This window comes from Coregonus clupeaformis, chromosome 9 (assembly GCF_020615455.1).
Source record: "Coregonus clupeaformis isolate EN_2021a chromosome 9, ASM2061545v1, whole genome shotgun sequence".
Taxonomy (NCBI): Eukaryota; Metazoa; Chordata; class Actinopteri; order Salmoniformes; family Salmonidae; genus Coregonus; species Coregonus clupeaformis.
In genome coordinates, this window is record NC_059200.1 from 44329164 (window position 1) to 44354960 (window position 25797).

Below are 25797 nucleotides of genomic sequence, written 5' to 3' on the forward strand. Positions count from 1 at the left end.
ACGTGTATCATGACCTGGCATCCGTTTTCTGCAAACACAGAGCTACTTCTCTTCCTCCTCACCGGCCTTACGACTGCGCCATTGACCTCCAGCCAGGAGCCCCGCTCCCCAGCAGTCGCCTGTACAATCTCTCCCGGCCGGAGACGGAGGCTATGGAGAACTACATTCGGGACTCCTTGGCGGCAGGTATTATGCGTCCTTCCTCGTCACCTGTAGGAGCGGGATTCTTTTTGTTGCTAAGAAGGATAAGACCCTCAGACCCTGTATTGATTACCGTGGACTTAACAACATCACCATTAAGAACAAGTATTCTCTGCCTTTGATTAATTCTGCTTTTCCCTCCTTCATGGTGCTACCATCTTTACGAAACTGGATCTACGAAATGCGTATCACCTGGTGCGCATTCGTAAGGGTGATGAATGGAAGACTGCCTTCAACACACCCCTTGGGACATTTTGAGTATCGGGTTATGCCTTTTGGGTTGTCTAATGCCCCTGCTGTTTTTCAGGCACTAGTCAATGATGTCCTTCGGGACATGTTGAATCGGTTTGTTTTTGTCTATCTGGATGATATCTTGATTTTCTCAGAGTCCTCCCAGGAACATGAACTGCATGTGCGCCAGGTGTTGCAAAGGTTGTTGGAGAACAAACTGTTTGTGAAGATGGAGAAATGTGAATTTCATGTGTCTGAGACCTCTTTTTTTGGGTTACATCATAGCTCAGGGGAGCTGCGGATGGACCCAGCTAAGATCTCTGCTGTCACGGACTGGCCAGCTCCTCTACCCGCAAACAACTTCAACGATTCCTGGGGTTTGCGAACTTCTATAGGAGGTTCATCAAGGACTACAGCCGCATTGCGGCGCCACTCACCGCTCTCACCTCCATCTCACGACCGTTCGCTTGGAATGAAGGGGCCGAATCAGCGTTCGAAGAACTGAAACATCGCTTCGCCTCGGCTCCCATTCTGATGCAGCCGGACCCCGACCGCCAGTTTGTCGTGGAGGTGGATGCATCCGACACTGGGGTAGGTGCAGTGTTGTCACAACGTTCTCCTGAAGATAACAAACTGCATCCCTGTGCTTTTCTCTCAAGGAAACTTTCTCAGGCAGAGAGGAATTATGATGTTGGAAATCGTGAACTGCTCGCCGTTAAGCTGGCTCTCGAGGAGTGGCGACATTGGTTGGAGGCGGAACAACCCTTCATCGTTTGGACGGATCATAAGAATCTGGCTTACCTCCAGTCAGCGAAGCAGCTCAACCCCCGTCAAGCCAGGTGGGCACTATTTTTTGGGAGATTCAATTTTTCTCTGTCTTACCGTCCTGGGTCACGCAACGTCAAGCCTGACGCCCTGTCTCGTGTTCATTCGGCTGTTGATACTGGTAGTAACCCTGAACCCATTTTGCCTCCTACCTGCAGTATTGCAGTCATCACATGTGACATCGAGGGGATTGTTAGACAGGCTCAACATCATCAAGCTGACCCTGGGAGGGGTCCTCCTAACCGGATGTTTGTCCCTGAGTCTGCTCGCTCCCAGGTACTTCAGTGGGCTCACCTGCCTCCCCTTACCTGTCACCCTGGAGTTTCGCGGACCCTTGACTTTGTGCGACGGAAGTTCTGGTGGGCCACGATGGAGGCGGACACTGAGCCTTCGTTGCTGCTTGTACGGTATGTGCACGAAGTAAAAACTCCACCCAGGCCAGCGCTGGTCATCTACGACCTCTACCTATACCCAGCCGGCCCTGGTCGCATATCGCTATGGATTTTGTCACTGGACTTCCCCCTCATCTGGTAAGACTGTCATTCTTACGGTGATTGATCGTTTTCTAAGTTCGCTCATTTTTTGGCCCTACCTAAACTGCCCACTGCCAGAGAGACGGCTGATATTTTGGTTGAACATGTGTTCCGCTCTCATGGTCTACCCACGGATATTGTCTCTGACAGGGGTCCCCAGTTTGTCTCCCAGGTGTGGAAAGCTTTCTGTAAAGCTTTGGGCATTACATCCAGCCTGTCCTCTGGATATCACCCCCAGACCAACGGGCAAGCCGAGAGAGCGAACCAGGAGATGGAGACCGCACTTCGCTGTGTCACTGGGTCTAACCCTGGGTCATGGAGCTCCATGCTCCCCTGGGTGGAATATGCTCATAACACCTTGACTAACGCTTCCTCTGGTTTGTCTCCTTTTCTGTGTGCTCTGGGTTATCAACCTCCCTGTTCCCTTCCCAAGAGAGGGAACTTGCGGTACCCTCGGTGCAGTCCCACATGCGCCGCTGCTGCAAGGTCTGGAGGAAGGCCAGGGTAGCTCTGTCCCGAGCTTCGGCGTACATGCAGAGGCAAGCCAACCGTCACCGGTCCCAGGCTCCCGGTTACTCTCCTGGTCAAGAGGTATGGCTGAAGTCACGGGACCTTCCATTGAAGGTGGAGTCGAAGAAGATGGCGCCTCGTTTTATAGGACCGTTCAAGATACTGTCTATTGTTAACCCCCTGCGCGGTTAAGCTACAGCTTCCTGCCTCCCTACGGGTTCATTCCACCTTTCATGTTTCCCAGATTAAGCCTGTGTCGGTTAGCCCTTTGTGCCCGCCTCTCGTCCCCCTCCTCCGCCCAAGATCGTGGGTGGGGGTCCGGTCTACACTGTCCGGCGACTTCTGGATGTTCGCCGCCGGGGTCGTGGGTTTCCAGTACCTGGTGGATTGGGAGGGTTATGGTCCTGAGGAACGTTCCTGGGTGCCCAGGAGCTTCATTGTGGATCCTGCTCTGGTTCGTGAGTTTCATAGGTTACATCCTGATAAACCCTGTCGGCCGCCAGGTGGCGTCCGTAGAGGGGGGTACTGTTAGGCCTACTGCTGCTAGGTAGCTCTCTCTCTGCTCTCCCCCTCCCCCTCTGTCTGTCCTTGATTGCAGGAGTGAAGTCTGGTGTCGCGGGAGTCAGGGTTCCAGCTGCAGCTCATTCACCATAATCACCTCAGCCTTTAAGACCCGGTCAAACTTTCCACTCATCGTCAGATCATAGTCAAGACAACCATGTTAGTCTCGCTGCCGACTCAACCTGTCTGTTTTCGCTCTTGTGTTTTTTTGGACTGTTTATTTACTTTTTCTCCTGTGCCACAGATATTTGGAACCTGACTCCTGCCTCCGCTTCACTCCTGCCACCACCATCCTGCTCTCCACTATCGGGCCTCTCCTTTGGACTCACCACGGACACTAGGACATTACGGTACCACACCTGCCCTGACCTGGATCTGTACCCTCCCTGTAACCTGGACTTGCTCTTCCCCATTTATTGGAAACCTGGACTATTGAACATTATAATAAACCTGTTAAAACTTCTCTGGCTTGGTGTACTTGTCTGCATTTGGGTTCTATCCAGTTAAATCATAACAATAGCAGCATTCGAAGACAGATGAGGTATAGCATGATACCCAACAATCAGCCACCAATCAACTGACAAAGTGCTACACAGTCAGACAACATGAAGACCTGTCCTACCCATAACACTTTGAAATACTGTATATATGGTCATAATGGTCATTTTAACAGATGCTTTTATCCCAAGCAACTTCACGCACGCACGTACGCACGCACGCACACACGCACACACCATGTGGGAATCAAACTCACAACTGCAAGCACCTTGCTCCAACCCACTGTGCCAATGAAACATGCAACACATCACACACAGTAACATACAGCTCATCCAGAAGAGGTAGGAGAAGAGGTAGGGACTTACGTTGTACCAGCTCTGGCTTTTCTGTGGTTACAAACATCAAGGTGAAGGAGACAAGAAATATAGAAACATGAGACATGGGTTAGTGCACACACAAACAAGCTTTCCCAACTTATACAGAATAACCCGCTAGTCTGTCCCACTGCTAACAAAACATTAGAAAAGTATGTAACAGTAAATATAAAATTCAATACTCATATACGCCACAGGAAGGCACCAATGGGCTACATACAAATAACTGAGGAGAATTATGACACAATTATTGATAAGAAGAGATCTTGTCCATATATGATATTGTAGTACACATGAAGACTAGGTGTGCATCCTAAATGGCACCATATTCCCTATGGTACACTACTTTCTACCAGGGTCCATAGGGCTCTACTCAAAAGCAGTGCACTATTTATGGAATATAGTGCATCCTAGATCTGTATGGCCTTTTATAATAGCAGCTTACAACGAGCTGCCTTCAATTGTGTAATAAAGTTCATATTACAAATTAATCATCCATATTACACATAAAACAACAGAACATCAACATCCTTTTGATCATTTTCTGGTTGTTAACTTGTTTTCTAGTTGAGAAAACATCATATAACCAGATTAAAACCAACTGGTCTCTGTTACAACCATGACGAGGTCAAGAAAGAATAGAAAGTGCTGGGGTCTGGTCCAGTGGTAGTGCTGCTGACACCAGATGACATATAGCCTGTCTGGGCAAGGATCGAAACCTGCCCTGCAACTTTCAATTCTGTTTCTCCCTACATCTCATTTCGCTCTATACCTCTCCAATAAAGACAAAATATGAAAAGAGAGTGGATGTCCAACAAGAGTACACAACCTGACCATGACGTCATAATGACCTCATTGTAACCAGTTATGCCCGCTAGGAGATTCATGTTAGGAGCACACTGAACCAAGGACAAGTAGGTTGAGCCAGACGGTGAGGTGAAATATTGTCACAAGCAGGGGTCAGGGGTCAGGGGTCAAGTTTAAGAGGGCTATGGAGGTGGGAGGGTCAAAGAAAAGATGAGCGCTTACTTTAATCAGTCTTAGTCTGTCATACTGGAAAGAAAATAAACACACAGACAAAAGCGGTCATGCAAATGAGAGACGAGGGAGTTAAGATCAGTCATACAGTGCCTTCAGAAAGTAATTATCATGTTTTGTCAACAATCTAGACAAAATACTCTGTAATGGAAATAAATGGAAAATAAAACACTAATTTATCTTGATTAGATAAGTATTCAACCCCCTGAATAAATACATTTTAGAATCACCTTTGGCAGCGATTACAGCTGTGAGTCTTCCTGGGTAAGTCTCTAAGACCTTTGCACACCTGAATTGTACAATATTTGCCCATTATTCTTTTGCCTGTGCTTACAGTGAGGGAAAAAAGTATTTGATCCCCTGCTGATTTTGTACGTTTGCCCATTGACAAAAAAATGATCAGTCTTTAATTTTAATGGTAGGTTTATTTGAACAGTGAGAGACAGAATAACAACAGAAAAATCCAGAAAAACACATGTCAAAAATGTTATAAATTGATTTCCATTTTAATGAGGGAAATAAGTATTTGACCCCCTCTCAGTCAGAAAGATTTCTGGCTCCCAGGTGTCTTTTATACAGGTAACGAGTTGAGATTAGGAGCACACTCTTATAGGGAGTGCTCCTAATCTCAATTTGTTACCTTTATAAAAGACACCTGTCCACAAAAGCAATCAATCAATCAGATTCCTAACTCTCCACCATGGCCAAGACCAAAGAGCTCTCCAAGGATGTCAGAGACAAGATAATAGACCTACACAAGGCTGGAATGGGCTACAAGACCATCGCCAAGCAGCTTGGTCAGACAACAGTTGGTGCGATTATTCGCAAATGGAAGAAACACAAAAGACCTGTCAATCTCCCTCGGCCTGGGGCTCCATGCAATATCTCACCTCGTGGAGTTGCAATGATCATGAGAACGGTGAGGAATCAGGCCAGAACTACACGGGAGGATCTTGTCAATGATCTCAAGGCAGCTGGGACCATAGTCACCAAGAAAACAATTGGTAACACACTACGCCGTGAAGGACTGAAATCCTGCAGCGCCCGCAAGGTCCCCCTGCTCAAGAAAGCACATATACATGCCCGTCTGAAGTTTGCCAATGAACATCTGAATGATTCAGAGGAGAACTGGGTGAAAATGTTGTGGTCAGATGAGACCAAAATGGAGCTCTTTGGCATCAACTCAACTCGCCGTGTTTGGAGGAGGAGGAATGCTGCCTATGACCCCAAGAACACTATCCCCACCGTCAAACATGGAGGTGGAAACATTATGCTTTGGGGGTGTTTTTCTGCTAAGGGGACAGGACAACTTCACCGCATCAAAGGGACGATGTACGGGGCCATGTACCGTCAAATATTGGGTGAGAACCTCCTTCCCTCAGCCAGGGCATTGAAAATGGGTCGTGGATGGGTATTCCAGCATGACAATGACCCAAAACACACAGCCAAGGCAACAAAGGAGTGGCTCAAGAAGAAGCACATTAAGGTCCTGGAGTGGCCTAGCCAGTCTCCAGACCTTAATCCAATAGAACATCTGTGGAGGGAGCTGAAGGTTCGAGTTGCCAAACGTCAGCCTCGAAACCTTAATGACTTGGAGAAGATCTGCAAAGTGGAGTGGGACAAAATCCCTCCTGAGATGTGTGCAAACCTGGTGGCCAACTACAATAAACGTCTGACCTCTGTGATTGCCAACAAGGGTTTTGCCATAAAGTACTAAGTCATGTTTTGCAGAGGGGTCAAATACTTATTTCCCTCATTAAAATGCAAATCAATTTATAACATTTTTGACATGTGTTTTTCTGGATTTTTTTGTTGGGATATTCAATGTCTGTTTCTTTTGTGTGTTTTTTTACCCATCTACCAATAGGTGCCCTTTTTTGTGAGGTATTGGAAAACCTCCATGGTCTTTATGGTTGAATCTGTGCTTGAAATTCACTGCTTGACTGAGGGACCTTACAGATAATTGTATGTGTGGGGTACAGATATGGGGTAGTCATTAAAAATCAAGTTAAACCCTACTATTTCAAATGCAACTTATGTGACTTGTTAAGCAAATATTTACTCGAGAACATATGTAGGCTTGCCATAACAAAGGGGTTGAATACTTATTGACTCAATTGGAAAAAATGTGTACAAACATAATTCCACTTTGACATTATGGGGTATTGTGTGAAGATCAGACACAAAATCTCATTTAAAATTCAGGCTGTAACACAACAAAATGTGGAAAAAGTCAAGAGGTGTGAATACTTTCTAAAGGCACTGTATATTACATATATTAACACATATACTGGAAGGAATGACAGAGTTGGAATGTAAATGGTTTGTCGTTAGGTGTTATGGTGTTCCAAAAGGGAGTGAAGGCCGTTTGAGGCTGTTGATTATATTCCTTGTGTCCCATTTATTCTAACTCAGAGGCTGGAGAGGCTGAAGATATGAGTGTGTGGTGAGTGTGTGCTCCTCCAACTAAGAGGAGACCAATGGTGAATCGTGACCAATGGTGAATTCCTGTTACTTTTCCCCTTCCATGTGCAGAGCCATAGTGTAGTGGTAACACTCCCTGGCACATGTCACATGTACAACTCTCAACCGGAGACCATGGTTCAATCCCAGTCTCCATCCTTTACACTGTTTCTCCCACTTGCCTGTCTCCCCACCTAATTTTCTCACTGTCTGAATAAAGTGTCAAAACACCCAAAAACATATATTTAAATGTTTCCCCTTCCATATGTTAGCTTGTTCAGAAAGTATTACTAGCTATTGGTGGTTGGTGGGAGGCGGAGTTGTGTGTGTGCAATATCTACGTGTGTGTGTGCGTACATGCCTTCAAATATTCATGCTCGGAGTCTGTCCTGGTACCACAGCAATGCTACAAAACACCACAGAACAGACTTCACTCATACAGTGTGGTCCTCCATCAAAGTAAAGAAACAGTATGAATAGTAGCTCTGAGGTGAAGTTCCCCCTAGGTACAGATCTAGGATCAGCTTCCCCTCCCCCAAACCTAACCTTAACCATTAGTGGGGAAAAATAAAAAACTGACCCAAGATCAGCGTCTAGGGGCAACTTCAGTACCAGTAACACAGAACATTTCAGACAGAGGGCCACATAGGGGATCATGATGCCGTCAGGAAAGAGTGTTAGAGTAGGGTAGGAAGGCTAGGTCGTGTTCATTAGGCACCAAACAGAAGAGAAACCACTGAGAACGGCAGGGACTATCTGGCATTGTTCAATAACAAACATTCATTTTCGTTGCAAAACGTTTTAAAACATTTTATGTTGCGTGCCCTAATGAACACAACCCTGAGAAGGGTTTAGTCAAGGTCAAGAGAAGTTAAAGAAGATTAAGATAACAAAAGCCATATGGTCACAACCAAGTGTACCTTAGTATACTCTAAGTATAGCCTACTCTTCGTATAGACTCTTAGTAAACACCTTGAGCCAATTGCAACCACTGATGGCCACTAGGTTATCACCAGCTGATCTCTCGTTAAAGCATCAATACGCGCTAAAATCACCCGCACAGCTGATCTCAATTGCAACCATCATCCGCCACTGATTTACCGCTCCATAACGCAGATGTCGGGGTTATCTTCTAGTCCTGATTGATTGCAAACAACATTTTTCAATACGATTTCGCTCTCTGGTGGGTTTTATCATCGGAACATTTCAATCTTGCAATTTAAGCAGATGAAGGGCGATTTATCTATTTGACAATCATTCCAAACAACTGAAATAATATATTTAATTTCCTCGTTTACCACAGCAAATCTGCTATGGCAATGAGCCTACCCAAACATTTTATGAATGGAAGAAATCATGGTGTAGGATACATTTTTCATTTCCAATTTATTTAATCCATTAATGATTTTACTTGTCCTAATAAAACATGGTCATTTCTTATCAAGAGGGGAAAAGGAAATATTTCTGAACTGTAGGCTACACATTTGACATTTGAAACTACAGTGCATTCGTTAAGTATTCAGTACTCATCAATCTACACACAATACCCCATAATGACAAAGCGAAAACAAGTTTTATAAATTTTTGAAAATGTATTACAAATAAAAAAACTAAAATATCTTATTTACATAAGTATTCAGAACCTTTGCTATGATACTCGAAATTGAGCTCAGGTCCATCCTGTTTCCATTGATCATCCTTGAGATGTTTCTACATGTCACGGAATCAGCCGAGGCTGCCCCTCCTCCTTGCTCGGGCAGGCTTCGGCGTTCGTCGTCCCCGGAGTACTAGCTGCCACCGATCTATGTTTCGGTGTTTGTCTAGTTTGTCCTGATTGTTTGTACCTGTTTCCCATTATGTTATATTGTATTCCCTTTATAAACCCCTGTCTCTCATTGGTTATTGTGTGTGATTGTTTTCCGTTAGGTCGGCAGTGCTGGTTGTATGCGTTATTTGTTCCTCCCTGTTTGGAGGTTTGTTTTGTACTTTCTTTACTGTGTTAAGTAAAGTACGTTCTGCCAGTAGTTCGGTGTCCTGCGCTTGACTTCGTTTCCGGCATACACGTCACCTTGACACTACAACTTGATTGGAGTACACCTGTGGTAAATTCAATTGATTGGACATGATTTGGAAAAGGACCCACCTGTCTATTTAAGGTCCCACAGTTGACAGTGCATGTCAGAGCAAAAACAAAGCCATGAGATCAAAATAATTGTCAATAGAGCTGCAAGACAGGATTGTGTCGAGGCACAGATGTGGAAGGGTACCAAAACATTTCTGCAGCATTGAAGGTCCCCAAGAACACAGTGGCCTCCATCATTCTTAAAGGAAGAAGTTTGGAACCAACAAGACTCTTCCTAGAGCTGGCCGCCCGGCAAAACTGAGCACTCGGGGAGAAGGGCCTTGGTCTGGGAGGTGACCAAGAACCTGATGGTAACTCTGACAGAGCTCCAGAGTTCCTCTGTGGAGATGGGAGAACCTTCCATAAGGACAACCATCTCTAAAGCACTCCACCAATCAGGCCTTTATGGTAGACGGAAGCCACTCCTCAGTAAAAGGAACATGACAGCCTGCTTGGAGTCTGCCAAAAGGCACCTAAAGGACTCAGACCATTAGATATAAGTTTCTCTGGTCTGATGAAACCAAGATTGACTTCTTTGGCCTGAATGCCAAGCGTCACGTCTGGAGGAAACCAGGCACCGCTCATCACCTGGCCAATACCATCCCTACAGTGAAGCATGGTGGTGGCAGCATCATGCTGTGGGGATGTTTTTCAGCGGCAGGGACTGGGAGACTAGTCAGGACCGAGAGAAAGATGAACGGAGCAAAGTACAGAGAGATCCTTGATGAAAACCTGCTCCAGAGCGCTCCGGACCTCAGACTGGGGTGAAGGTTCACCTTCCAACAGGACAACGACCTTAAGCACACAGCCAAGACAACATAGGAGTGGCTTCGGGACAAGTCCCTGAATGTCCTTGAGTGGCCCAGCCAGAGCACGGACTTGAACCCAATCGAACATCTCTGAAGAGACCTAAAAATAGCTGTGCAGCGACGCTCCCCATCCAATCTCCCCAAATACAGGTGTGCTAAGCTTGTAGCGTCATGCCCAAGAAGACTCTAGGCTGTAATCGCTGCCAAAGGTGCTTCAACAAAGTACTGAGTAAAGGGTCTGAATACTAATGTGAATGTGATATCAGTTTATTATTTTTAATACATTTGCAAATGGGGTATTATGGGGTATTGTGTATAGATTGATGTGGGGAAAAAACAGTTGAATCATTTTTAGAATAAGGCTTTAACGTAACAAAATGTGGAAAAGGTGAAGGGGTTTGAATACTTTCCGAATGCACTGTAAATCATGATCGTAAATCGATATTGTATTTAAAGTTGCACAAATGATATTATAATAATGTTTTTTTTTATCGTGTTTGTGGTTAGGCTGGTAGTGAAGAGTAACATTTCCTATGTTGTGTGGACAGCAGACATTATTTCTTTATTTGTAGAACAACGTGCTAACACTCAATAGCGAACCTTTATAAGTTCTTCCAGGCCAGTATGGCTACTGTGGCATATTGTAGTTTATTGAATAAACAATGTCTGAATTGGAAGGAAATGTGGTAAGGAAAGTAATTTGTTATTATTTGGAAGTTGTTATCTTAATCAAAGAATCAGATGCAAAGTGCTTTGTTTTATAATGATATTTAAATTGTCTATCACACATGTTGTTGCATTACCTATCACTTTCATTTACAATGTGGTACTTCATAAAAAGTTTGTCTTCAATAACTTTAGTTTTGCAGAAGAGTAGCCTCGATGTAGGCATAATTTGGCTAAGTAGGCTAATTGTCTGCAAATAAATGCGTTAACTACATCATTGTAATTGACATAGGCCACATTTCCAGTCAAATAATTTTACTTCAGTTGTAATATGTCATATTCTTCCATGTATCTTTTTCCTATTTCGATTTCGTTGTCCCTGATAGGATGTTATTTCATTGGGACGGGAGAAGTAAATGCAGACAATGAGCATTTGGGTGAGATGGGTGGATAAAAGGTACACTGCAATATGACAACGTCATACAAAGCGGGGTCAATTCCTGCTTAAAGACTTAAGAAACCACTAGAGTTCAGTTATATTTGATGTCTATAAGCAGGAAGTGACCCTGCTTTGTATGATGGGCATGCCTCAAGGGAGTTCATAAATTGAAAAGAGCCAATAGTGGCAGTCTTGGCAAATTTTAATTCTGTTGTTGATGTCTGTAAACAGGAAGTGGCCCCCAGCGCTGTATGATGACATCATATTGATGAGTGTACCTTTAAGGTAGGATGGGATAATGTGGTGTGATAGAGGCATGGAAAGATAAGCAATGGTAATTTAGGGTAATGTTTCCAGTTACCATGGTTAACCATTTTATCATCTGCTCTAGCAGCATAAAAAGTACATTATGAGTTAGCGCTTCTAGTTAGCATGGCATGAGGGAGTCAAGATCAGGTCAGTGCAAGGGTAGGCTAATACAGTTGGTTAGCAAGGGGTAAGCTAAGTAAGGCTAACATAGCTTAGCATAGAAAGTGTTGGGTAGTCTCATCAGGTAGAGTAGGGCAGGATTGCATAGGGTAGGATAGGTAAAGACAGGATAGAGGCGCACGTTAGCTTAGCATAATGTAGGGTGGCATAGAGGAAAAACAATTCGCGTATCGCAGGGATAGTGGGCAAGTCACGAGTACAAGCTAGCGGGAAGGAGGGAGGAGAAAGACCAGAAAAAGACTGATGCTTACTTTGGAAAGTCGCTTGTGAGACTAGCATGCATGAGAAGAAGAACAAAGAAAATCAGAAAACAAAAACAAAAGAAAGAGCAAATATATGAGGAACAGAAAAGTTTCAAGTTACAGACTTGGCTTGTGGTTGGTTTTAAGATGGTGCAGATGGTGCAGAAATGTAACAACCATGTCTCAAAAGTAAAACAGAGGAGTAACATGGCAAACAAAAGCATGACAAGTGACGGACAAGTCAACCTGAGAGTGGAAGTGAGAGGCAAACATCAGCATGGAATGGGATATGAAAAAGGTTGAGAATAACCTTACTATGATATACTTGAGTATACTTGAGTACTTGACTAAGATGCAGGTTTTCAAAATCCACTACAGAATGGCAGAGAAACATTCTTCACAGAAGGACCATGTCAATTTCATTCTGACAGCCCGCATTGGAATATATTCTACAGTATATCAATTTCAATTGGGAGAAAGTAATCGATTATACCATTTGTACCAAGATCGCTGCTGTTTCTTTTGTTGTGAGAGTGTGGATTACTTTTAGCTACAGCGGATCAGAAGTCCCAAAAGGCAAACCACTTTATAGTGAAGATTTAATTAAAAGGCCGAGCAATTGTGTGATGATATGCAGTGGTGGGGATAGAGAGGCTAGAGAGTGTTTGGGGCACGTCCATACTTGCACATGGGCACCTGGTCCAGACCAGGGCATGGTTATTTCTCTAATTACCAAAGAAGTTAAACTAAGTCAGGACAACAGGTCTGAGATAGGGGGAAACCCTTCTGGAATGGGTGTGTGTTGCCTTAACCTTTGAATTAATTGAGAGTGTGTTCCTACCTATATTTTCTCCACCAATACACAATTGTGTTTTGGCCCATGCGTATGTGTTTCATCCAGTGTGTGTTCAGTCCAGGCGCACAGGCTCACCTTGGAGTTCTTGCCCCCGTGGCTGCGTGTGGCGGAGTGTACCGACTGGCTGTAGGTGCGCTGCACCACCTGCTCGGGGGTGGAGGGGGACTTGTCCTTGTCAGAGGAGGGGTCCAAGTGGCCCTTCTCCACCATGTTCTCACCACTGTGCTCCAAGCTCTGCTGGGGCGTGGGTGAGCGAGAGCGATGGCGCAGGACGGGCGAGCAAGTGGGCGTGCTCCGGTTCGAATTGCTGGCAGTGCTGTTGGGGAGAGATAGAGGAAGTGTGAGAGAGAGAATGATTAATATTACTGCTTAAACTCTGTGATACTCACAGCACTTATGGGCTGAATTCTTGAGATGCGAATCTGTACTCAACATGAATAATGTGCACATTTTTTTATTCAATCTACAAAGACTATAAAAAACGTCCACTCCATTGGAAGTTGAGTTGTTTGACCATCAGACAATTTAAAGAAAGCAACAACCTCCCCAATTACAATAATCTGTTCACTTCCTCCAGTGGAAAAGATTGGTCTTTGATACTACAGAGCACATCGATGAGGCACCGTCTCTGCCCTTGACAAGAGAGGACCATTTTATGGACTAACTGATGTCATATCCAGACCACTAGAGAGTCTACTCTCCAGGGCACTTATTCATAAAGCATTTCAGAATAGGACTGATGATCGAGGATCAGTTTGCCTTTTAAATCATAATGAATATAGGGGAGACCTGATCCTAAATCAGCACTCTGAGATATTCTATGAACACGGGCCCAGACCTTCAGGTCTAGGGGCTGGCAGATTCAGTGTACTTCATTTGACGTCAGGCAACTAAGGCTCTTCTGGCCATGTTGTCTAGCTCAGTGGAGAGAACACTAACTTCACTAAACTCTCTTCATGGTTGATGAGAGAACAGCTGCTCTGCTGCAGGGGTTGGCGCCCCAGCTCACCCTCCCTCCTTCTCTGTCTCCATCCCTCTCTCTCTCTCTCTCTCTCTCTATACCAACAGTAAGCTCCCACGCAACGTGCCCCTGTGGAGTGTCCTGGCACCCCCTTTCACACACTCTTTTTTATCCCTCCCTCCCTCTCTCTCTTTCTACACAGTTTACAACCCTTTCTATATCACCCAGGGGCTTTGGGTGTAGACTGTATTATTGAGTGTGTGTGTGTGTGTGTGTGTGTGTGTGTGTGTGTGTGTGTGTGTGTGTGTGTGTGTGTGTCAGGCTGGCAGGCAGGAAAAGCGAACAGATTCCAACAAAAGAGAGAGGGAGGGCATAGGATACCCTGCTGGGTATATTGTCTGGTACAATATGGGAGATTATATTGAAATTGAACTATTGAGACACATTACTTTTACACTCTCTTTCAATTGCTGTGTCATTGCACACAACGCTTCAGTAATTCTCCCTAATTCACTTGATAAAATCTAACTTGTATTCATTAGATTACAGCTTTAAAAATATTGCAGATAGAACTTGGGCCTGCTATGGGCAACATTACAGGCATAGACATGGGCACGCACACATGCACAGAGCTCAGCTGAGGTTGTTGGTATGTCTCGCCCAACTCCAGCAGGTGAGAGTAGCATTATGAAACCGTACCCACCTGGTTGAAAGTGATCGTAAAATGCTCTGTGTTTGTGTGTTGCCTTAAAGAAGGGATGGTGGGAGGATCAGTGTAGAGCAGGGCTGTTCAATTCCGGTCCTGGAGGGCCGAAACACTTCTAGTTTTTGTTTCTACCTGGTAGTAAATTAGGATTAAGAGAGAAAACCGAAAGTGTTTTGGCCGACATTGAACAGCCATGTTGTAGAGTAACTAACAGTCTCATCTATCATTTCATTACTCTATACATCCTCATCTGGTCTATTCCAGACTACACACAGGAAACTGTCTTGACACACCATACTGGGATGCTTATTATACAGTGGGGAAAAAAAGGATTTAGTCAGCCACCAATTGTGCAAGTTCTCCCACTTAAAAAGATGAGAGAGGCCTGTAATTTTCATCATAGGTACACGTCAACTATGACAGACAAATTGAGAAAAAATTAATCCTGAAAATCACATTGTAGGATTTTTTATGAATTTATTTGCAAATGATGGTGGAAAAAAAGTATTTGGTCACCTACAAACAAGCAAGATTTCTGGCTCTCACAGACCTGTAACTTCTTCTTTAAGAGGCTCCTCTGTCCTTCACTCGTTACCTGTATTAATGGCACCTGTTTGAACTTGTTATCAGTATAAAAGACACCTGTCCACAACCTCAAACAGTCACACTCCAAACTCCACTATGGCCAAGACCAAAGAGCTGTCAAAGGACACCAGAAACAAAATTGTAGACCTGCACCAGGCTGGGAAGACTGAATCTGCAATAGGTAAGCGGCTTGGTTTGAAAAAATCAACTGTGGGAACAATTATTAGGAAATGGAAGACATACAAGACCACTGATAATCTCCCTCGATCTGGGGCTCCACGCAAGATCTCACCCCGTGGGGTCAAAATGATCACAAGAACGGTGAACAAAAATCCCAGAACCACACGGGGGGACCTAGTGAATGACCTGCAGAGAGCTGGGACCAAAGTAACAAAGCCTACCATCTGTAACACACTACGCCGCCAGGGACTCAAATCCTGCAGTGCCAGATGTGTCCCCCTGCTTAAGCCAGTACATATCCAGGCCCTTCTGAAGTTTGCTAGAGTGCATTTGGATTATCCAGAAGAGGATTGGGAGAATGTCATATGGTCAGATGAAACCAAAATAGAACTTTTTGGTAAAAACTCAACTCATCGTGTTTGGAGGACAAAGAATGCTGAGTTGCATCCAAAGAACACCATACCTACTGTGAAGCATGTGGGTGGAAACATCATGCTTTGGGGCTGTTTTTCTGCAAAGGGACCAGGACGACTGATCCGTGTAAAGGATAGAATGAATGGGGCCATGTATCGTGAGATTTTGAGTGAAAAGCTCCTTCCATCAGCAAGGGTATTGAAGATGAAACGTGGCTGGGTCTTTCAGCATGACAATGATCCCAAACACACCGCCCGGGCAACGAAGGAGTGGCTTCGTAAGAAGCATTTCAAGGTCCTGGAGTGGCCTAGCCAGTCTCAGATCTCAACCCCATAGAAAATCTTTGGAGGGAGTTGAAAGTCCGTGTTGCCCAGCGACAGCCCCAAAACATCACTGCTCTAGAGGAGATCTGCATGGAGGAATGGGCCAAAATACCAGCAACAGTGTGTGAAAACCTTGTGAAGATTTACAGAAAACGTTTGACCTGTGTCATTGCCAACAAAGGGTATATAACAAAGTATTGAGAAACTTTTGTTATTGACCAAATACTTATTTTCCACCATAATTTGCAAATAAATTCATAAAAAATCTTACAATGTGATTTTCTGGATTTTTTTTCCTCATTTTGTCTGTCATAGTTGACGTGTACCTATGATGAAAATTACAGGCCTCTTTTTCATCTTTTTAAGTGGGAGAACTTGCACCATTGGTGGCTGACTAAATACTTTTTTCCCCCACTGTAGCTGGGTAGGAGGATGAGGAGGTGTGTGTGGAGGGGGGGAATTACATTACATTCAAGGCATTACATTGAGCCCGTCCTCCTATATCTCGGCCCACCACCCTTTTCTGATTTGCATTAGTTATACTGTATAGCAGACACGCCTATCGAGAATAAATCACAACAAGTTGCATGAGCCAAAGCAACCCTCTCTGATATCAGTGCACCAGTGCTCGTGTACCGATAGCAAGTAAAGACCATGAATATGTCTCAAATGGCTCCCTATTCCCTATATAAAGCACTACTTTTGACCAGTGCCCTATGAGTAGTGCACTATAAAGGCAATAGGGTTCCATTTGGCACGCAACCCATGGAAACCTGTGCTCATCTACCACTCTGTATCACACAGTAAAGCCATTACCACTGTGAACCACCGGGGGTCCTCATCAAAGCCCTACATTCACTAGTGTCAGCATGTTATATCATGTCTATTATACCGTTATATGATGTCTTTACTAATACCCCTGTCTTGTGCATCACCTTTGTATCAGGGTGTTGCATCTGTAAAAACAGACCTTAGAAACAACAACGTCCTGGCATTCATTCGTTTTCATTACACATTTGCTTTGTGGCTTGACAGCATTCAGAGACACTTATCCACCTGCTATACAGGTGTAGACCCATTTGTAACAGTCATCTGGATTTGACCCTAAGCTTTATGCTACAGCAAATACTGAAGCCTACATTCAGAAGAAATGTTGCAAAAATATAGAAACAATAAGGGTTCAATGGCTCGCTTCATATAACCCTCACAAAAGGTTCTATATGCGCCTTCATTATGCTGCTTTATTTGTTACCGTTCAGTGCGAAGCTGTAGCCGATAGCTAAGTATGTGCTGTAACCGATAGTTATGTGCTGTAGCCCAATACTTTAGTATGTTTGCTGTAAACTATAGCTAAGTATGTGGTCTAAGGCACTGCATCGCAGTGCTAGCTGTGCCACTAGAGATCCTGGTTCGAGTCCAGGCTCTGTCGCAGCCGGCCGCGACCGGGAGACCCATGGGCGGCACACAATTGGTCCAGCGTCGTCCAAGGTAGGGGAGGGTTTGGCCGGCAGGGATGTGGGTTTGTTTCCCACGGGGGGCCAGTATGAAAAAAACTAAAAAAACATGCATGCATTCACTAACTGTACGTCGCTCTGGATAAGAGCGTCTGCTAAAATGACCAAAATGTAAATGTAAATGTATGTGTTGTAGTTTATAGCTGAGTACGTGTTGTCGCCCAATAGCTGAGTATGTGCTGTAGCCTAGCATACAAACATATTTTAGGTTTATGGTTATCTTAACTGTTATGCATACATGCATACCGTTCTCAGTGCTGAAGAGGAACAGTGACACAAAGCATGCAAAAAGGCATAGAACACCATCAGAATTACAGTCACAAGGGTTGATTTTCCAAAATCTCTGGTTGAGTTTACGTGCATCTGCATTTGACCCTTGTATGAGGACACTAGGCTTGGGCGGTATACCATAAGTGGCTAGCTTGCAAGATCAAGCTTCTTGGTTACAGCAGAGACAATCAATCCCCTCCTGGATCAAGATCCCTGCTGCCCAAACAATTTTATGAGTGAAATTGTATTCTTTTTTTTTGTTTGGAAAGAAATAGCACCCCTGCTGGTAATACCGTATACCGGCATGGTACAGGAACGGTATGAAGGTATGACTATCTGGATACCGCCCAACCCTAAAGAACACAGAACATATTTAAGAATTAGGAATTTCTTTGGCTTTGCCAATGCATTGATATTCATATAATTATTACATTCTAAAATATGTGAGAATAATGTGGACTTGCCTGACAATCAATTTGGGCAACACCCTTGAATTGAAGCGGAGGGAAACAAACGAAAGTGGCCACATCTCTCACAAAAACAGATGAAATCACGGAAAATTATAAGGACTTTTCAAGCACCAAATTGAGGAAATGTCAGATTTTCAAGGTAGGCCTACTCTAGTACTTTAATTTCTGAGCTCCAAATTCAAGTTCAAGTAGGCTACTTCACGCCCCTTGTATTGTTTAAAATTGCAGGTGTAACATGGAAACCAAAATGTATTTGTCATGTTATTTCATTACCAGATCATATTGTGAATAAGCTCACTAGGCTATGTAATTTGTTGTCATTATATCTAGAAAAATTCATAGGAATAGAGTTGGGTGTTGCGCAATAGTCTATCCTACACAATTGCGCACAGTAGACTTGGTGTCCAATCCGAGGCACAAAAACATATGAAAACATTAACTCATGACCTTGATGCTTTCTCTGTTAAATCTAACGAGACCCTGCTGCAAATCAAGCAGACAACAACAGATGATCAACATCAATTCGCTAGGGATATTAGATGCAACGTGGATCCAGGCAGAACTATCTTTACCGGCGTAATGAATGAGACACCAAAATATTCTTGACATTCCTGGCGAACACCTTTTTTCCAGCTCTTGGGCTGTTGTTGCATCACATCCACTATCACAACAGCTGTTTGTGACTTGACTGTCATTCAGAAAATTCCTCCCATGATCAGATGATGATGTGTGAAAATCTCATGACATAATTAAACAGCTCGAAACCAAATGCGTATCCAACAAGTATTATCCATAATTATTTAAGAACCTCGTTGACAATATCGATTTAGATTTTACGTATCAAGGTAAGGTGACTCTTTTGGTTAGAAGCATTCAATTTTGCAACCGCATACATTCGGGGATTTGTGTGCCCATGAAAACTATTTTCACCCTGTAACATAAGGAGACACTAAATGTTACATAGTTACACTGCATTTCTGAGATCTCTATGCAAAAAAACTGTCTGACATCTAGATCCAGGATTCTTCAAGTTCAATGTCTAATTTAACTGATTAATAAATGTAAGGACCGAAAAGTAATGTTTTATGTCACACAATTTTTGACAAATCCATCAAGACACCATGAGAAAGGGTTAAACATAAGTTTTAATGTGAATTTAATTTAATATAGCTATGTTCCCCCACTTATATCTTAATGTAATCACATGAACAATTTTTGCAGATTATTATCAATGACTTATCAACAGCTGGAACAAGTTGTTCAGCGTAGGAAATCTTCAATGGTACCCTATTTAATAGAAAGACCCATATCCCCCACCCACATTGTTGCCTTGTGTCAAAGGTCAAATTACACTATCATTCACACAGGTCAAGCTACTCTGCATGAGGTCATACTCCTGGTCTTGAAAACAAGACCCCAGCAGCACAGGTTACATTTATAATAATGACACTGAAAGGGTGGAACGATGGTTTATGTTTCGGGTCAACAGAGTCATTATATAGCTAAGTGTGACGGATCAATTGAGGCATGCAAAGACAATGAGTTGACATTCTTAAAACATGTCAAAATGTAAAGGAAACGTGTCAAAACGTAACGTGCCAAAACGTAAAGGAAATGTGTCAAAACGTAAAGAAAATCATGGTGATTTTCCAATATGCACCAAAGAAATGCTACATACCGACAACCCTGGACGCATATGCTCCTGGTGCTTTACCTTTAATATGCTCATAAATCGAGCTGATATCAATATGGGAGGAGATGGATGCATTACGCAGCCAGCCATCCTGAATCTCAATGTCTCATAGTCATTCTAAGGATCTCTCTCTCTCTCTCATAGTTATCAGCTGGTTATTCAAATTATTTGTTGTTTCCTGGTTCGAGTCCAGACTCTGTCGCAGCCGGCCACGACCGGGATACCCATGGGGCGGTGCACAATTGGCCCAGTGTCGTCCAGGGTAGGGGAGGGTTTGGCCGGCAGGGATGTTCTTGTCCCATCGTGCACTAGCGACTACTGTGGCGGGCCGGGCGCAGTGCACGCTGACTCAGGTCGCCAGGTGTACAGCGTTTCCTCCGGCACATTGGTGCGGCTGGCTTCCGGGTTAAGCGGGCACTGTGTCAAGCAGCAGCGTGGCTCGGTTGGGTTGTGTTCCGGAGGCCGCACGACTCTCGACCTTCGCCTCTCCCGTGTCTGTATGGGAGTTGCAGCAATGGGACAAGACTGTAACTGCCAATTGGTAGACAAGACTGTAACTACCCCCCCCCACACACACACACACACACCACTTCCCATCCCCATTCAGAGAGAAGAATAAACAATAGAATGACTGGACTGATCCGTATTAGCTGTAGCCTTTTGGTGTGTTTGACGAGGTAACCAGTCTCCTCCATCCTTGGACGCCACAATTAGAAGTAGCCTAGCGTAAGCTAAGTAGCCACTTTAGCCCTCCTATTTATTTCTACTAGACAGTGCAAGGTGAGGATGCTAACATGAATTACCTCTCAAGCAATGATAAGAACTAACCTGGTAGCCATGAAGGACTCAAACCGCCTGATCAACTTCCACCTGCTTCATTCATTAATTCACTCAGCGATCAGCACGAGGAGGAAGAGAGGAGCCGGAGGAGAGAGAGGAGATGGAGAGGGGGGAAACGCCTCCCATTGCATCCCAGACAGAGGGGTCCGTGTGCGGGGCTAGCCCTCCGATATCACTCGCAACCAGTGGAGCACGCCCTAACTCAACACCGTCATGGCCTCCCTCTGTCTGTCTGTCTGTCTCTCTCTCTCTCTCGTTCCCTCTCTCTGTAGAGTGATTCACAGGCGCGTTCTTCAGCTGCTGCAAAGCCTCTTCTCTCTTCTCTTCCTTTCTCTATATCCTTCCTTGGCTTCCTGTTCGCTCTTCCCGTTCTCCCTGCTTCCGTTACATGCCTTTTCCCTGCCTCCCTCTCTCTCCCCCTCTCTTTCTCTATGGTGTGGATGATGCTGAGGGTGGAGAGAGATGGCTGCCGATGCTATCTGCTTTGCATAATGGCTTCTGTTTGGTGCAGCGTGGCTTCCGGGGCCGGCTCCTCAATTATTCATGCTGTTCATGAATGGAGCCGTGCTGGCTGACGTCACTTAACCCTCGCTGTCAGCCCATCCGCTCATCCCCATCTGCCCCTCCCTCAACAAACACACACCCACCACAACCCCTCCAACTTCTCCTCCTATTGCCCTCTCCTCCTCTCCTCCCCCATGGTCTGTTTTTCACACATGCATGCAAGAACGCACACACACGTGCAAACACAGATCCAAACATACACACCCAACCTTTCTCCTCTCCTTCTCCTCTCTCTCACACATAGAGTGTTGCAACATTAACACCATCAGTTTGCCAATTAAGTCTATTACTGTTGTTATGAAACCATGAATGAAACCATGATCCTTTGTGGTGATATACTCTAGCTATGTATGGCATGTTCTTTTGTTCCGATACAGAAATGCTTATTTGTGGAAAAGATTATATCAGGCATCCAGGTTACTAGGCTTTGATTTGCACAAGGACAGTGGAGGAAAAACAAATATTCCTTTCACTAAGTGCTCAGATATGCCTTAATTTTCAGACTAATATTCCATGAGGCATGGGGTTAGGAAAGCCCCAACAGGTTGTGTATCCAAGCACAGAGTCAGTATACACTAGAGGTTGCATTGAAAATGGTACTAGTCAGTAATTAGGTATAGATAGAACCCATGATTTGGTATAGAACCATAATTATCTGCAGCATCACAAAGTTCAGGGTCATACTGTATTCACTAGATACCAAATGGAAGAAAACGGACCAAAACACTTCCCGTTGCAAAACGTTTTGCTACGGTGTACACTAATAAATGGTTAACAGGGCACTGCTTAACTTGTAATATCTTGGCAACGGGAGAGAGTGTGGACCTAACCAATGCGAGAACCAATTCAGGTTTCCATCGAAGTGCTGGAAGGAAGAAAGGAAGGACACCTTTTTATGTTCAAAGGGTCACATCAGGATAACTGAAGATTGGCTGTGCATTTGGAAAGCCACCCAGAGAGAGAGGGGAGGTAGAGAGAGGGATGGAGGGAGAGAGAGTGAGAGGGAGGATAGAAAGAGAGAGAGAGGTAAAGAGAGAGGGAGAGAGAAAGAGAGAGGGAGAGAGAAAGAGAGTTAGAGAGGGAGAGGGAGATAGCGGTGTAGGCAAAGAGAGAGAGATGAGGAGGAGAAGGTTCTAGCCCCATGTGTCAGCCCTGGGGGGAATTGATGGGCGTTTTGACACGACTCCCAGGAAAGAAAGCACCAACAAGCACATAGCTGGGTCTCAAGAGTGCCTGGCATCAGAACACACATGACCCGTGTTTTCCCTTCCCTTCACCCCTCCATGACACTATCCCCTCATCCTCCAATCCTTCCCAGCCCAGAAGACATGAAAGAAGAGAGGGGGAGCCAGTGCAAAGTAAGACATTTACATTTAAGTAATTTAGCAGACGCTCTTATCCAGAGCGACTTACAAATTGGTAAGGGGGGGTGTAGAAGGATTACTGTTATACTATTTCAGGTACTCCTTAAAGAGGTAGGGTTTCAAGTGTCTCCGGAAGGTGGTCAGTGAGACTCCGCTGTCCTGGAGTCGTGGGGGAGCTTGTTCCACCATTGGGGTGCCAGAGCAGCGAATAGCTTTGACAACAAAGACAACATACAAACAACCCAGATAATCAGAAATGAGACTGACAAGGTTTTCAGAAAGAGGAAGCTGTGACCTTTGGTTGATCCCCGTGGATTGATGAGGAATTGAAAAATTGTATGGTTGAGAGGGATGAGGCAAAAGGAATGGAAAATAAGTCTGGCTGCACAACCGTTTGGCAAAACGTACTACAAATTGAGAAATCATGTGACTAAACTGAATAAAAATAAGAAGAAACTACACAATGAAACAAAGATAAATGACATAAAGAATGATTGATGAGGAATTGTATGGTAAAAAGCTTTGGAGCACCTTCAATGAAATTTTGGGTAAAAAGGCAAACTCAGCTCCATCATTCATTGAATCAGATCTCTCATTCATTACAAAACCGACTGATATTGCCAAGTACTTTAATGATTTTTTCATTGGCAAGATTAGCAAATTTAGGCATGACATGCCAGCGACAAACGCTCACACTACACATCCAAGTATATCTGACCAAATTATGAAAGACAAGAATTGTAATTTTGAATTCCGTAAAGTGAGTGTGGAAGAGGTGTAAAAAATATGGTTGTCTATCAACAATGACAAGCCACCGGGGTCTCACAACTTGGACAGAAAATTACTGAGGATAATGGCGGATGATATTGACACTCCTATTTGCCATATCTTCAATTTCAGCCTACTAGAAAGTGTGTACCCTCAGGCCTGGAGGGAAGAAAAAGTAATTCCGCTACCTAAGAATAGTAAAGCCCCCTTTACTGGCTCAAATAGACCAATCAGCCTGTTACCAACCCTTAGTACATTTTTGGAAAAATGTGTGTTTGACCAGATACAATGTTATTTTACAGTAAACAAATTGAGAACAGACTTTCAGCACGCTTATAGGGAACGACATTCAACAGGCACAGCACACAAATGAATGATGATTGGCTGAGAGAAATGGATGATAAAAAGATTGAATCGGCTGTTTTGTTAGACTTCAGAGCAGCTAATGACATTATCGATCATAGTCTGCTGCTGGAAAAACACATGTGTTATGGCTTTACACCCCCTGCTATATTGTGGATAAAGAGTTACCTGTCTGACAGAACACAGAGGGTGTTCTTTAATGAAAGCCTCTCCAACATAATCCGGGTAGAATCAGGAATTCCACAGGGCAGCTGTCTAGGCCCCTTACTTTTTTCAATCTTTACTAACCTCATGCCACTTGCTTTGAGTAAAGCCAGTGTGTCTATGCATGCGGATGATTCAATACTATACACTAAACCTCAACTAAATCTTGTAATAAATAATGTGGAACTTGAGGAAGTTGAGGTGAATAAACTGTTTGGAGTAACCCTGGATTGTAAACTGTCATGGTCAAAACATATTGATACAACAGTAGCTAAGATGGGGAGAAGTCTGTCCATAATAAAGCGCAGCTCTACCTTCTTAACAGCACTCTCAAAAAGGCAGGTCCTTCAGGCTCTAGTTTTGTCGCACCTGGACTACTGTTCAGTCGTGTGGTCAATACCCCATAATGACAAAGCAAAAAACAGGTTTTTATAAATTCTTGCTAATTTATTAACAATAAAAAACTGAAATATCACATTTACATAAGTATTCAGACCCTTTACTCAGTACTTTGTTGAAGCACCTTTGGTAGCGATTACAGCCTCGAGGCTTCTTGGGTATGACGCTACAAGCTTGGCACACCTGTATTTGGGGAGTTTCTCCCATTCTTCTCTGTAGATCCTCTCAAACTCTGTAAGGTTGGATGGGGAGTGTCGCTGCACAGCTATTTTCAGGTCTCTCCAGAGATGTTCGATCGGGTTCAATTCCGGGCTCTGACTGGGCCACTCAAGGACATTCAGAGACTGTCCCGAAGCACTCGCGAAACCAAACACTGCATTCCACAGTAAGAACATCATACCAAAGGTCAAGCATGGTGGTGGTGGTGTGATGGTTTGGGGATGCTTTGCTGCCTCAGGACCTGGACGACTTGCCTTAATAGAAGGAACCATGAATTCTGCTCTGTATCAGAGAATTCTACAGGAGAATGTCAGACCATCCCTCTGTGAGCTGAAGCTGAAGCGCAGCTGGGTCATGCAGCAAGACAACGATCCAAAACACACAATCAAGTCTACATGAAAATTGCTAAAAAGCAACAAATTGGAAGTTTTGGAATGGCCTAGTCAAAGTCCAGACCTAATCCCAATTGAGATGTTGTGGCAGGACATGAAACGAGCAGTTCATGCTTGAAAACCCACACGTCACTGAGTTAAAGCAGTTCTGCATGGAAGAGTGGGCCAGAATTCCTCCACAGCGACGTGAGAGACTGATCAACAACTACAGGAAGCATTTGGTTGGAGTCATTGCAGCTAAAGGTGGCACAACCAGTTATTGAGTGTAAGGGGGCAATTACTTTTTCACACAGGGGAATTGGGTGTTGCATAACTTTGTTTATGAAATAAATGTGTAATTGTTGTGTTATTTGTTAACTTATGTTCCCTTTATCTAATATTAGGTTTTGGTTGAAGATCTGATAACATTCAGTATTACAAATATGCAAAAGTAGAGAAAATTAGAAAGGGGGCAAATACTTTTTCATAGCACTGTATGTTGGTAACCTGTTGGCCATATACCACAACCCCTCGGGCCTTATTGCTTTTGTAGAAACGTCAGGTTTGCCGAAACCAGGTCGGTATGCAGCAAGTACATATTTTGTTCTAGCAAGAGAAGGATTAGCCTCCTACTATGCTAAGTACCTATCGGCCGTCCTGGTTAGAGTTGCAAAGCTACCGGTAATTTACCAAAGTTACCGGAATCTTCAGTAGTTTTGGTAATTAACAGAA

At 44.1% G+C, this 25797-nt stretch overlaps 1 protein-coding gene across 6 annotated transcripts in view; it reads right to left on the reverse strand.

Moving 5' to 3' along the window:
* Nucleotides 1-25797, reverse strand: part of LOC121573988 (protein Aster-B) — a 95443-nt gene that overhangs the window by 38069 nt on the left and 31577 nt on the right. For 5 of the 6 annotated variants that reach the window (XM_041886432.2, XM_041886431.2, XM_041886427.2 and 2 more), the window contains exons 2-3: nt 12933-13173; nt 3725-3745 (exon numbers count right to left, since the gene is read on the reverse strand). In XM_041886432.2, the coding sequence (XP_041742366.1) occupies nt 3725-3745; nt 12933-13173 (262 nt within the window). Of the gene's footprint in view, nt 1-3724; nt 3746-12932; nt 13174-20801; nt 21303-25797 lie in introns of those variants that run through there. The other variant, XM_041886428.2, reaches the window with a different exon arrangement.